Raw genomic sequence first — 12,453 nt, 5'->3', positions numbered from 1 at the left:
TTATTTTCTATAAAATATCAAATATCATAAAGCTAAGAAATAGTTGCCTAGAAATAAACACACAATGCATGTAAATTGGAAGCAAATTTTAATTTGATAAACAAAACGATTAAACAAAAATATTAAGAAAATAATGAAAATAAATCATACAACAAATTACAATTACACTCTCTGGATTTAAGACAAAATTAAAAAACTACATTTTAATAACACAATTGATAATGAATCAATTAATACTGTAAAATGGTTCTTATAGAACTATACATTGTTTAAATCTAATTCATATAAAAATGACTTAGTATAACACAAATTAATTTATGCATTTTATTGCATAAATCTCAATAATATATATAAACAAAAAACCTATCAAATTATATTTATAATTATTATATTTTCTTCACTGTTTTTTTTTATCTTACAAAACTAACAATTTCATTGGTTAACAAATATTTAAGATAAAATCTTGAGTAAGCTAGGCTATATACAGGCAGAACACAAGTGGAATTTTTATGTTTGGGTCTGACTCTTGAAGTCAATTGGGATTGGAGTTTCTTGAGGCACATCTTTCTTCTGAGAAACAATTTTAAGAATTCCATTTCTGTTCATTGCTGAGACAATTGTCTTTGGGTCAACATCCTATTAATAGAAAAAAACAAAAAAATTAAAGCCACAAGCAAAACTTCAGTATTTACAATCCAATATTTATCTATTTAGGTTTACTTCTTTGGCACAACACTGGTAACTTTTTAAAATGTAGGCTTATTTTGAAGAATGTTATGGATCTAGCTGGATACGATGAATGTTAATGATCAGAATAATCTATACTACACATATATCATAATGAAAAAAATATTAAGAATGGTAGACTCTCTTTGATCTATGCAAAGAAAACGAAATTTTTAATTTTTTTTTGTTTAAATAGTCAACTCCCTAAATACTCTCCCCAAACAAGTACTTTTTAAAAATTTGTCAAACATTTTTTAATTCATTCATATTTTCATTTTTTTTTTCAAAGTTCAATTTACCACCTTATCAAAGAGAGGGAACTCATTAAAAGAATTAAAAACAAAAACAAAAAAATTTTTTTTTTTAAACCAAAAAATTAAAATACAGAATTAAAAATAAACATAAAAAAAAAAACAACACAAGTTTCAAAAAATAAATGAGGTATAAATTTTTAGAACGGTTAAAAAAATGTTAATTCAAAAATATAAATTAGTTCAGTACAATTGATCTTACCTCTGGGAGTGAGTATGTGCGTGTAATCTCACTACAAACGTATCCATTGTTTTCAAGCTTTTCTTCACGCTTTGCGTTAATCGTTATTCTGTTATTATCAGAAGTAATTTTCACATCTTCAGGCTTGAAATCTGGAAGTTCCAGGTTGATATTGAACTCTTTGTCTGTATTATGAATCTAGAGAAGTATAAAATATACATTAAATAATTTATTTGTAGCTGTGTGTGGCAAGACGTGGGGACAGTTGGAGAGACTTGCCCTGAACCGAGATGCCTGGAGGAAGCTGGTTGGTGGCCTATACCCCAGAAGGGACCACATGCAGAGATAAGATGAGAGATGATGAGTGTGGCTCAACAGTGATGGATAACAGGACAAGAGTTATTATACTTAACAAAAAAATCCTTTGTGAAAGAATATCAAATAATAGTGCTTGGCTTACACTTACTTAGTCAGTTAGTGACTTACACAATCACAAGTCTTTTTTTTCCTAACTATAATTCAAGCTATAATCTGATGACAAATTTGATACAGATCTCGAATTATTTTAATTGTTGATAAGAAGTTTGTAGAAAGGGACCACATGCAGAGATAAGATGAGAGATGATGAGTGTGGCTCAACAGTGATGGATGACAGGAAAAGAGTTATAATACTTAACAAAGAAATCCTTTGAGACAGAATGTCAAAAGAGATCATGGGACATGTTCTAATACAAGGTTAAGCATATTTCTCATGAAAAAATAACACGGCAGACAAAACAAGGAAAAGGGAAACAAGTCTGTGTTACAAACCATGTGTTAGGTTATATTCATGGTAGGGTTACTCAACCTCAGTTATTGAAAGGTTGAGCATGGCTATCACAAGGGGTGAGATCCTGGTCAACAGGTCCACATAAATGGTAAAAGGGGTATTGCATGAGGTGTGTCATTTTTAAGTTACTTGGTGACGGGAGATGGAAATTGATTAACTATCTGATGATACACATTAATTTTATGTATATATTATATGTTCAGTAGTATAATAATTATTTATTAATTATATGAATGAGTTGAGTCTCCTTGGAGAGTGTGCTAGAGCTCCACTGATGTTCCTGGGTTACTGTCATTAAAAGACTGAACTAGGGCTATGAGTTGCTTGCCAGTGATCCAACCCCCTAGACAACGACCTAACCCTTATTAGACAAAAGTAATTGTGCAAAAACAAGTTTTTTTTTCTAACTATAATTCAAGCTATAATCTGATGACAAATTTGATACAGATCTATAATTATTTTGTTTAATTGTTGATAAGACGTTTGTAGAAAATGAAGGACTGAATCATATTGAAATTAGTAACTAGAATTAATTTGTTACATTTTGCATCAACTATTCTAGAAAATTTAAATTATCATGTTCATATGCACATTTGGTCAACATGGTAAGATCTAAGAAAGTAGCAGTTAAGCAAAAGGAGAAAAAAATGTGTTTTAGATTATCACAGTCTAATTTAAGACATTGACATGTTGACAAGTACAACTGGCTGGTTAGAAAGAATTTAATATTTGAAGAAAGGGTTAATGAAAGCTGATGTCGTGGTTCAGGAATTATTTTTTCAATTACTATAAAAGAAAGATTAAGGTGCCTGGTCGTGCGGTTTGCAAGCTGAACTGTCATTTGGATTTATCAATTGTCCCGGGTTCAAACCATGCCCGCTCCCATCCCCCGTCATCCTGCGGGAGGTTTGGACTAGGAAGTAAACTATCTTCAACTCTGAAGGAACATCCAAAACATGTAAAACAAACAAACAAACAGTATTCAGTTCAGTTCTATGTCAGTCAAATTTCTGTGTCAAATTCAAGAGATAATAATGATGACAATAATGGTCGATTGCTTTGCTCTCTGGACTCCATGACAACTTGATGATTTTGGGTATAATACAACTCCAGCAGAAGGTTTGGGCTAGGATGTAATAATCTCAAATTCTGAAGGAACATTTCTGAAACATGTCAAACTAAACAATAACTATAGCCTAAACACTAAAATTAAAAAAGAACACAATAAGTCTATATTATAACATTCATAGTCTGCAGAAAATACTGAGATGCAATCAATTTAAGGCTACCTTATAAACCTACCTTTGTCAATCTTCAAACTACAAGACTAAAATATAAATCAATTTACTCAATTCATACCGCAATTCACTTAAATTAGGGATTGTCTCTTTTTTATATTGTTCAAATTTAGCAAAATTGAAATAAGCTTAAACTCTTTGAGACAGTGACACAATATATACATATATATATATATGTGTGTGTGTGTGTGAAATTCAGAAAATTTGTAATGGCTTCCAGTCCTAATTAATTTCTGACATTACTCTAATAGTTTAATTATAGACTTGGTTTATGATTTTAAAAATATAGATTAGAATCTAAATATAGTCTAGTTAGATAAAATCACATCTAAATTCTACTTACTTCTGGCTCTCCATCTGCAATACTTTGTCTAAGATGTCTTGGCGTAAATCTGAAGTCAGACAAACGATTTAGCTCTTCTGAAAGGCGTAACATTGATGCCATCTGTGATGACATGTCATCAAGGAGTCTTGGCATTAATTGAAATAGTCGGCCAGATCTATACATTTTTTAAATGTTTATGTAGCAAATTAATTATCAAGTCAAGTTATCTGTCTATCGATTTAGAAATCTACTTTATTGGTAGTAGATTTGTAGTAATAGATCTAATTAATAATGATATTATGCGATGAAATTATCAGCGTATTTTTTTTTTTCACACAATCACAAGTGGTGCTGCTTAAGTCTGTTAAACTGTTATTGAGTGTGCATTCTTTTATATACTCCATTACTTTATCAAGAATATTCTGGCAATCTAGAGAAGACAAGAATGTTTCATGAGAATGATTGATATTCATAGCAGGTGAGATGCGTAGTTTTTGTTATGTGACCTTTCACCTTATTTACAACTTTCAATAAGATCTAGGACGACCTAGGACAATCCAGATCTAGAATGTAGTAGATAACTAACGTATTATCATGCAACATTATGACTGTGCGCCTAAATCTAGAAATCGAACGAAGTATTTTAGTCGATTAATAAAATAACATTTAAAACGGTGCTTTATTTTAGTTACTCTTTTTTTAAATTCAAGGTTGAATCCGATTGGTATTGTTTACAAACATTTGACGTCTTAAAAAGGTCAAAAGCTAGATTTCCCATCGTTACGAACCTTATAGACATAAATAGATAATCGATACCATTTTTCAAATAATGAAAGTTATGTTTAAAAAAAAAAGTAAGTTGAAGCTGTTGTCAAGCATAAGTTAATTATAAATTAAATCCTGTAATTTTAATTCGTTTAATAAAAATAAAGATTGCTTTTTAAAAAAATAATATGAAAATCTTTTTTTTTTTAAGTATCGAGCAAAACATGAAGGTATTAATTTTTAGTCAAGTCCCACAACTGTCTCTGGAAATTTCGATATCGTCATAGAATTTTATTATATTGAACATTTAATACACACTCAAATATTAACTCCTACATCTATATTCTTTATCACGTTTTTTTTAAATATAAAATTAGATACAGACATATATCGAAAAAACTGTTGGGACCTAAACATGCACATTTAAATGTCCTCATTGTTATCGCGCACAAATACAAATCTTAGAGTGGGAATCTCCGGAAATTTCTAGTTTGTCCGTTAGTATTTCTAGAAAGAGGTCAAAAGTTCATAACCGTATCAAATGCTTTATTGGACTATAAATGCCACTGTGCTGTTTGATTCTCAGTTCTTTTTTCTAAACCTTCGTAACTATTCTCGACGAACTGTTTGCCTTCTGAATAATCTAGCCTACTTAGATCTATTCATTTAATCTGCATCCAGCATTGCTGTGACGTGAAAATGTTGAGACTTGTTCAACAACCAAGTTATTTTGATGATGTTTTACCTCTAGTGCGCCTAGCAGACGAACTTGCTAGTGCTTATCATGATCCTGGCTATAACTACAGCGCTTCTGCAGGTGATAGTAGAGCAGTAGCACGTCGTTATGGGGAGTCAGAGGTAAGAAAAATATGAGATCTAGAACTAGATTATATTTATTTTAAAATTAAAAAAAAAAGCATTTTGAGAGTCTTATTATAGTTTATATCTAATTTTAGATGTATATTTAATTTTAATCTGGGGTTAAACAAAAAGTGGGATCTAGAAGAGATTCTCTATAATGACTATAACTAGTAGAAAAATAACTATATATATATATATAAATAACTATTAATTATTAAATAAAATAAAAAAAACAATAAAAGCATGCAAATGTGTATATTGAAGCCGTACACAAGCAATTATAAAAACATATGAATATCCAATCAGCACATAATTTGTTTATTTGAAGATTATTTTCATTGCATTGTTGCATTGAAACACTTGTGCACTGATTTAAAAAGTAGATACATCTTTATTATAATAATGATTGGTTATTATAGGTTTCTTTTCTTCCCAACACACCCTATAGCATTCGACTGCATTAGGCTAATTTAGTAAATCATGCATCTTTTTGCAACAGGCGAATTGGGTTAAAATATTGGTTTATGCCTTCTTTCTTTTATTATACAAATTCAGGTTCACAACACTGACAAGGAATTCCGTGTTCGAATGGACCTACATCACTACAAACCTGAAGAAGTGAAGATAACCTCAGACAACACCAAGATAACTATTAATGCTAAGCATGAAGAGAAACAAGACAACCATGGCTTTGTCTCAAGGGAGATTACAAGAATATACAAATTACCAGAGGTACCAGTATTGTGATTTTCTTTTTTTTTTTATTTAAATTTTTTGTAATACTGGTTGTAAAACTATGATTAGAGTGAGATGCACGAGATGATTTCAGATCACATGAAAATGGGGATTTGTTCATTGTCAAGAAAGGGGGTACCTTGATCACATGACCACGTTTTAGTTAGTTAGCGCCATGGCATCGAGAGACGGAGGTGTCTCTGGTTTTAAGAAAATGTGGAGATTTTCTATGGATGTAATTTGTGTTGATATTCTATGGCTGAGATTGCCTATTTTGTGAGCTATTATTTGATGTAATAAATATTTGTCTGCCAGAGAGGAGTTTGTGATTATTTTATCCATAATATGTGTTGTGATTTAATTGATAATACAAGAATACTACATCAAGGCCAGAAGAGGGCCCTAATACAATTCAAACAACATTCTCACACCATCAAGACGTGACACTGGTATATAAATATAGGTGTTTTGTATTGTTAAATATTTGTAATTTAAATGTATTGATAATTAAAACATATATGGGTATTCCAATAATGTAAATAGTAAGTCTGATAATGAAAGTTATTTATGTCTTTAGGGGATGGCTGGGTAATCCTACAAATTTTGCTGGTGAATATAACAACCATCATTCAGTACTGATCTTCTAAGCAGAGGTTGATTAAAAAGCAAGGCCATAAAATTGCTTAGAGTCCACAAGATAGAATTATTTAAGAAAAAAAAGTCTTCTTTTGATATAGATGAATATAGTATACATTGTGTTGAGTGTTAAAAAAAAAATTTTAATCTATGACGCAGATGATCCCAGAATTAAAAAATGAGACTCCTCAGTTGGAAGCCAATCACTTGACCACTTAGCAATCGGGCCTCCAAATGCTTTTAGTTCTTCCTATATTTTCTATTTGCTGTGTATGTTATGTTCACTATAACTAATTTGCTGTCTTGTATTTTTCAGGATGTTGATCCATCATCTGTTTCTTCAACAATGAATTCCAATGGTATTCTCAACATTAAGGTTCAGAAAAAGGCTCTAGAACCACCAAAAGAGACTGCCATTCCTGTCACCTTTAAGTAATTAGTACTGAGTGCAGTGTTTTCTACTCTGTTCTGCCAATGTTCTTTGTTTATTGACAATTGTTCCAGTATTATTCCAAAGTTATTGATTCTATAAATAAGTTTTGTAAGAAAAATGTTCTAACATTTTGTTTTATTTTTCATATTGTTACACAATCTTTGTATTTATATTTATTTTGACTAAGATATTGCCATTTTACATTATACATGTTAAATTAATAAACTTAAGCTGAACTAGTTTCAGTTATTTATTTTCAGTTTATTCTGCGTGTAATTTTTTTTTTACATAATAATAAAATAAATATTTAAAAATTCCTGCTTTTAAAACTAACAAATTATACCATTTAAAATTAAAATTTGCATCTAAAGTAACGGCCAATGTATGTCCACTAAACCTTAGGAGGGAAAAGTCCATACTGACTTGCTTTGAGTGGTATAAAAGGCTGGATGAATAGCTCCCAGCTAGATGGATGGTTAGAGATGTAGTCTTTTATGCATCATGGCACTAGACTTGATAAAGCTAACCTCTCCACCAAATGACCAAACATTCCTTTTCATCACCTATCCCTTGGTGTCGCCGCCGGCATAGCCAATGCTTGAAACTAGTAGACCCTAATGCCAATAAGCTAAGTCGATCTAACGACCTTTAAATTCTAGCACTTGAGACCATTAATGCCTACAAGCCTAGTGCCATTTTTGCATATGGCATCGATATATTCTGTGTAGAGTCTCTTGGCTCTGACTCAGTCAATATCTTGACCATGTGGTAGTATTTGCAGTTTTGATGCGGAGGCCATGACAGTCTGGGAAGCCTTAAAATCAACTCGGCAAGGGACAATTGCATTGTGGTCACTGACTCAAAACGTACTACAAGCTTTGGGCTTCACACAACATAAAAAAACAATGCTATGGTATCCTGTAATATGCAGTGGTTAATGAGTCACATGAGTATGACTGGCAACACTATTCAGTCTCCTTGGCCCACCAGGGAGGGCAAACACCACCCGCTAAACAGGCTGTGAGTCTTCCTATCATTCTCTGGCTATAATTAAAAAAACACAGAAATAGAAAAAGTGGTTTGAGTGCTGCAACAAGTCCCAAAAAGTCAGTGGAGTCTGGGAGCGCATGAGGCACCCTGACCGCACTATCATGTGGTGGAGGCTGTCCAGACCTGAGCAAGCTATTATAGACCAGTGCAGGACAGAACACTGTCCTGTTTGCTCGTATTCCCAGGACTATGGCCAAATTTTGATTCACGGTGCCCAGAAGAAGGAAGAGGAAACAAGTCTTATTGATCTCCATCTCGACAGGTCAATTTAAGGGTTCTGATAACCAGTCCTAGATTTTGTGGATGAACTGCCAATGGTTTTCATATCAGGAAACTCTCTATACAGTTACTTAAGGGTGTTTTAAGGTCAGGTTGTTAGGGCAAGAAGACACAGTTTACTTACTAATCCCCATTTTTCAGCTTTCAAAACATGTAAGACATTAATATCTTAGCATTTTTCTCCCTTATTACCAGCCTATCAATTTGAAAAAAAATTTGTTTATGAGGGAGTCGTAAGTAAATTTTACCTTTAGACTAAAGATGTACTTCTTGAGTTCAAAACGTTCACATAAGCCAGAATTAATTTTAAAGGAGTGCTATTAAGTAAGGTCTAAAATGGTGGTATATTGGCAATACTATGTCACCACAAGTTAAATGTCTAAACTGGGTGGTATTTATATAGCTGGAGATAGAGTTTCCATATTTGGCAGTTCTCCATAACACTCTTGAAGAGGAATAGTAATCTGTTGCCTCTCCTCAGGCTTGCAGTTGACAATATGACCGGGAAAATTTATTTACTTTGACAATATATAGAACAAAATACCTTGTCTACCACTTAAATAACTATTAGTGCAATACTAAATTATGTTTTATAGTAAGATTCTTTAAATTTTAAACATCTGAATTGAAATATTTCACAACACATTTTTTTTTTCAGTACTAGCAGCTGGTACTGTATTAGTGTAGAAAATGTATACTAACCAGTGAAATACTGCAGCCTTTCTAAAACTGAATAAACAAGTAGACAGCAAAACAATTTTTAACATTTTATTATAACAATAACAATTTGAACAATGTTCTTTTTTTAAATGTATATTCAAACATACTATAATTAAACAGTTTTAAGAAATGCTAAAAAATGTTTTCAATAAATAATACAATCACCATACAAATATAATGCAATGTTAGCATTTACTACGGTAAAAAAACAATCAATGAATACCAATAATTAATTAAGACAAAATCAAATGATGCATTGCTAACAATCAAACTGACAGAAACAAAACGTACACATTTTTAAAAAATGTACTAACTGATATAACTAGTAAACATTTTGTTAACTTATACATTTTAAATTATAAAAAAATTTTTTTTTTTATTAAGAAACTAATAATTACTTGGAAACTACTTAAAAGTAACTGGAATGACTGTTTCCTTTGATTCTTCTAAAGCTTTTTTCTGGACTCTGATGTTGAGAATACCATGTGCATTCATTGTTGATGAAATAGATGAAGGGTCAACATTCTGAAAAAACAAAACAATAGAGTTTTAAGTACAAATATTTATTAATGAGAACATAAAAAATAGCACAAACTAGAGGTGGACACATCAATGTTTGGATACACCGGTAACAAGATGGAAAATATGGCTGAGTAATAGATCTATTGTTGGAACCCAACCCTTAGAAAGGAATTCAATTAGTTGAAATTTAAGTTGATTATTTTCAACCATCTTTTTATTATGACAATATACCATCTTGAAATGATATGTATAAAATATTTTTTTTTTTTTTATAAGCGAAAGTTCAGATGTTAACTACAAAAATCATGATTAACCCTGCCCCTTCCTGTCATAATAAAACCTGAATGCACCTGTTAATAATTAATTTTTACAGCACTTTCAATAAAGGCTCAATTAAAGGTTTTGCTGTGATAACAAACATAAACAGGAGAGTTAAAATGACAAACTGATCTGAAAAAAAGTTTTTGTTATTTCATTTGAATATTTTTTTGTTTTATTATGTACGGTAACAAATTTGTATACACCCCTTTTCCTTTCACATAATCTGAACATTCCCTAAAAGGGAATAATGATGAATGATATTATTATTAGCTAAAACTATATTAGATTACTACAAAACCTTTAAGTACCTCTGGCAATTTGTATATTCTAGTAATTTCTCGTGAGACAAAGCCATGGTTGTCCTGTTTTTCTTCATGCTTGGCATTGATAGTTATCTTGGTGTTGTCTGAGGTTATCTTCACTTCTTCAGGTTTGTAGTGATGTAGGTCCATTCGAACACGGAATTCCTTGTCAGTGTTGTGAATCTATAGTAGATAAATACAATATCCAAGGAATATTTATATGCCAAGTTTAATCAAGATTTGTAAGTTAAGTTCCTTAAACACGATATCAATGTTATAAATGAGATGAGTATATATATAATATTGCGCGCAGCAAGGACAAGAAATGTTTGACATATAGTCTAGATCTACATTTTTAGTAAAGTTATAATTAATTTAGATCTAGTATCATCTATATTATATATATTACTATTATCAAATTGATAATTTTAATAAAACGTTTTGGAAAAATTAACATTAACTAGATTAGTCTAGATTTTTATTATATTATTATATAATACTAGATCTACATAGATCTAGAACTAGTCATCTAACTTACCTCAGAATCTCCATATCGACGAGCGATTGCTCTATCGTCACCAGAAGACACATGATTGAAGCTATAACCAGGATCATAATTACCAGAGAGTTCGTCTGCTAAGCGAGCAAGAGGCAAAACTTCATCAAAGTAATTTGGTTGTCGAACAATTCGAATCATTTTCTCTGTGTAGATTAGTCTAGATCTAAATCCTAGATGTAAATAATAATACACAGAGCAATGCTATTATATGTGAGTTGTAACCTTTAAACTGATACTTCGAGCACTTTGTTACACTTTGTAGTCTTGTTTAGTCTGCTAGGAATGGCTGGAAATATATACAGTCTGGTTGATTGTGCTAGAATTTTCCGGAGATTCCCATAAAAATAAACGTTCATGTGGAAATTTGCACGAAAGTTCTAGATGTAGATTTCGATACTTTTCTCAGATTAAAAGAAATTAGTTCTATTACAACTTGAATTATGAATTCCGAAATGACTAGCTACGTTTTCTTTATGAAGTGCACTTTGGTATAACAGGTATATTGAATATTATATATAGCTATAACAATTTAATATTTAAAAAATCGATTATAATCGATTACTTGTTTTTAGGGATCGTGTAATCATAGTATAACTATTTTTTCGTTTATAGATCTATAATATACTCCCAGTAAATGTAATAATAAAAATACTCGTAGGCCTTTAAAATTATTATAAAAGCAACACAACCAGTCTTGGTCAGGCGGCCACAAAAAAAAAAAAAATCTATCATAGTCACCTAGAACTTCCTCGTTCTCTAGAATCGAATAAATTGATGAGTATAGGCTAGTAAAAGTATGAGAAATGACAAAATTTAATGCTTTTTTCAAATTGATATATATCACTGATTTGCAAAAATAATAATGATAAATAGATCTAAATAGTTTTAACAGTAAAATAAATATATCTAACAAAGGAAGACTTTAGGAAGTTATAGTCAAGAATCTTCGCAAAATTATTTATGACTGAACTGTGTTCACCAGTTAGCTAAATATGGGAATCGAATATTTTGGTAATCTCCGGAAATTTCTCGATTAGGCCAAGGCCATTAGCCTATGACAGTGTTTCTCAAACTTTTTTGTCTGGCGGCACAGTAAAAAAAACTTCAAAAATTTCGCGGCACACCACGAAGAGCAACAGTTGTTTTATAATAAAAATAAAAAAACATTTTACCTGTTTTTAAGTATTACATTTAATGTGAAGGGTGTGCCTGTTTTTTTAGAGCAAATGCGATCTAATCGAGGCTCCAGAGCCGACAAACAAACTCGCATTTACGTCGTCTATTGTAAGAAGTCTCTCTCTTTTCTTAGACTTGATTTCAGTCAGTGCTGAAAATCCAAACTCACAAAACCATGAAGATGCAAATGGAAGAATTATTTTGATTGCTTTTAAACTGATTGCAGGATATAACTTGTTGATTGAGATCCAAAACACACCCAGGCTTTTCTCGGCAAAACTTGACTTAAGAACTGCATCGATTTTTAAATCAATGAGCTGATCTGCTTCTTCAGTTGTCAGATTTGTAGTTTCATTGTTTCCAAATGGATAGCTGACCCATCCATACTCATTACTTCCAACTGTTGGGAAGTAATGCTGCAAGG

The 12,453-nt window shown here is 31.3% G+C and overlaps 3 protein-coding genes across 4 annotated transcripts; 1 reads left to right on the top strand and 2 right to left on the bottom strand.

Annotated features, from left to right (window-relative positions):
* Positions 1 to 73: 73 nt before the first annotated feature.
* Positions 74 to 4,887, bottom strand: LOC106057310 (alpha-crystallin B chain-like). 2 transcript variants are annotated; one of them, XM_013214458.2, is made up of 4 exons: positions 4,821 to 4,887; positions 3,689 to 4,100; positions 1,240 to 1,416; positions 74 to 636 (listed from the first exon to the last, which is right to left on the bottom strand). In XM_013214458.2, exons 2-4 carry the CDS (start codon positions 3,851 to 3,853, stop codon positions 508 to 510), a joined length of 471 nt encoding a protein of 156 aa, XP_013069912.2. In that variant the 5' UTR covers positions 3,854 to 4,100; positions 4,821 to 4,887; the 3' UTR covers positions 74 to 507. The 2 variants fall into 2 exon arrangements, with proteins under 2 accessions (XP_013069912.2, XP_055895134.1); XM_056039159.1 differs by lacking the exon at positions 4,821 to 4,887 and adding an exon at positions 4,363 to 4,439.
* Positions 4,888 to 4,950: 63 nt separating this feature from the next.
* Positions 4,951 to 7,364, top strand: LOC106057311 (heat shock protein Hsp-12.2-like). Its single transcript, XM_013214460.2, has 3 exons — positions 4,951 to 5,293; positions 5,852 to 6,028; positions 6,984 to 7,364. Exons 1-3 carry the CDS (start codon positions 5,135 to 5,137, stop codon positions 7,101 to 7,103), a joined length of 456 nt encoding a protein of 151 aa, XP_013069914.2. The 5' UTR covers positions 4,951 to 5,134; the 3' UTR covers positions 7,104 to 7,364.
* Positions 7,365 to 9,183: 1,819 nt separating this feature from the next.
* LOC106063112 (heat shock protein Hsp-12.2-like) lies at positions 9,184 to 11,357 on the bottom strand. Its single transcript, XM_013221430.2, has 3 exons — positions 10,833 to 11,357; positions 10,301 to 10,477; positions 9,184 to 9,674 (listed from the first exon to the last, which is right to left on the bottom strand). Exons 1-3 carry the CDS (start codon positions 10,989 to 10,991, stop codon positions 9,555 to 9,557), a joined length of 456 nt encoding a protein of 151 aa, XP_013076884.1. The 5' UTR covers positions 10,992 to 11,357; the 3' UTR covers positions 9,184 to 9,554.
* Positions 11,358 to 12,453: the final 1,096 nt, after the last annotated feature.

Source organism: Biomphalaria glabrata, chromosome 8, assembly GCF_947242115.1.
Source record: "Biomphalaria glabrata chromosome 8, xgBioGlab47.1, whole genome shotgun sequence".
In the NCBI taxonomy this organism is placed as follows: Eukaryota; Metazoa; Mollusca; class Gastropoda; family Planorbidae; genus Biomphalaria; species Biomphalaria glabrata.
Note: the sequence above shows the minus strand (reverse complement) of the source record. Positions and strands in the feature narration are given on the sequence as shown.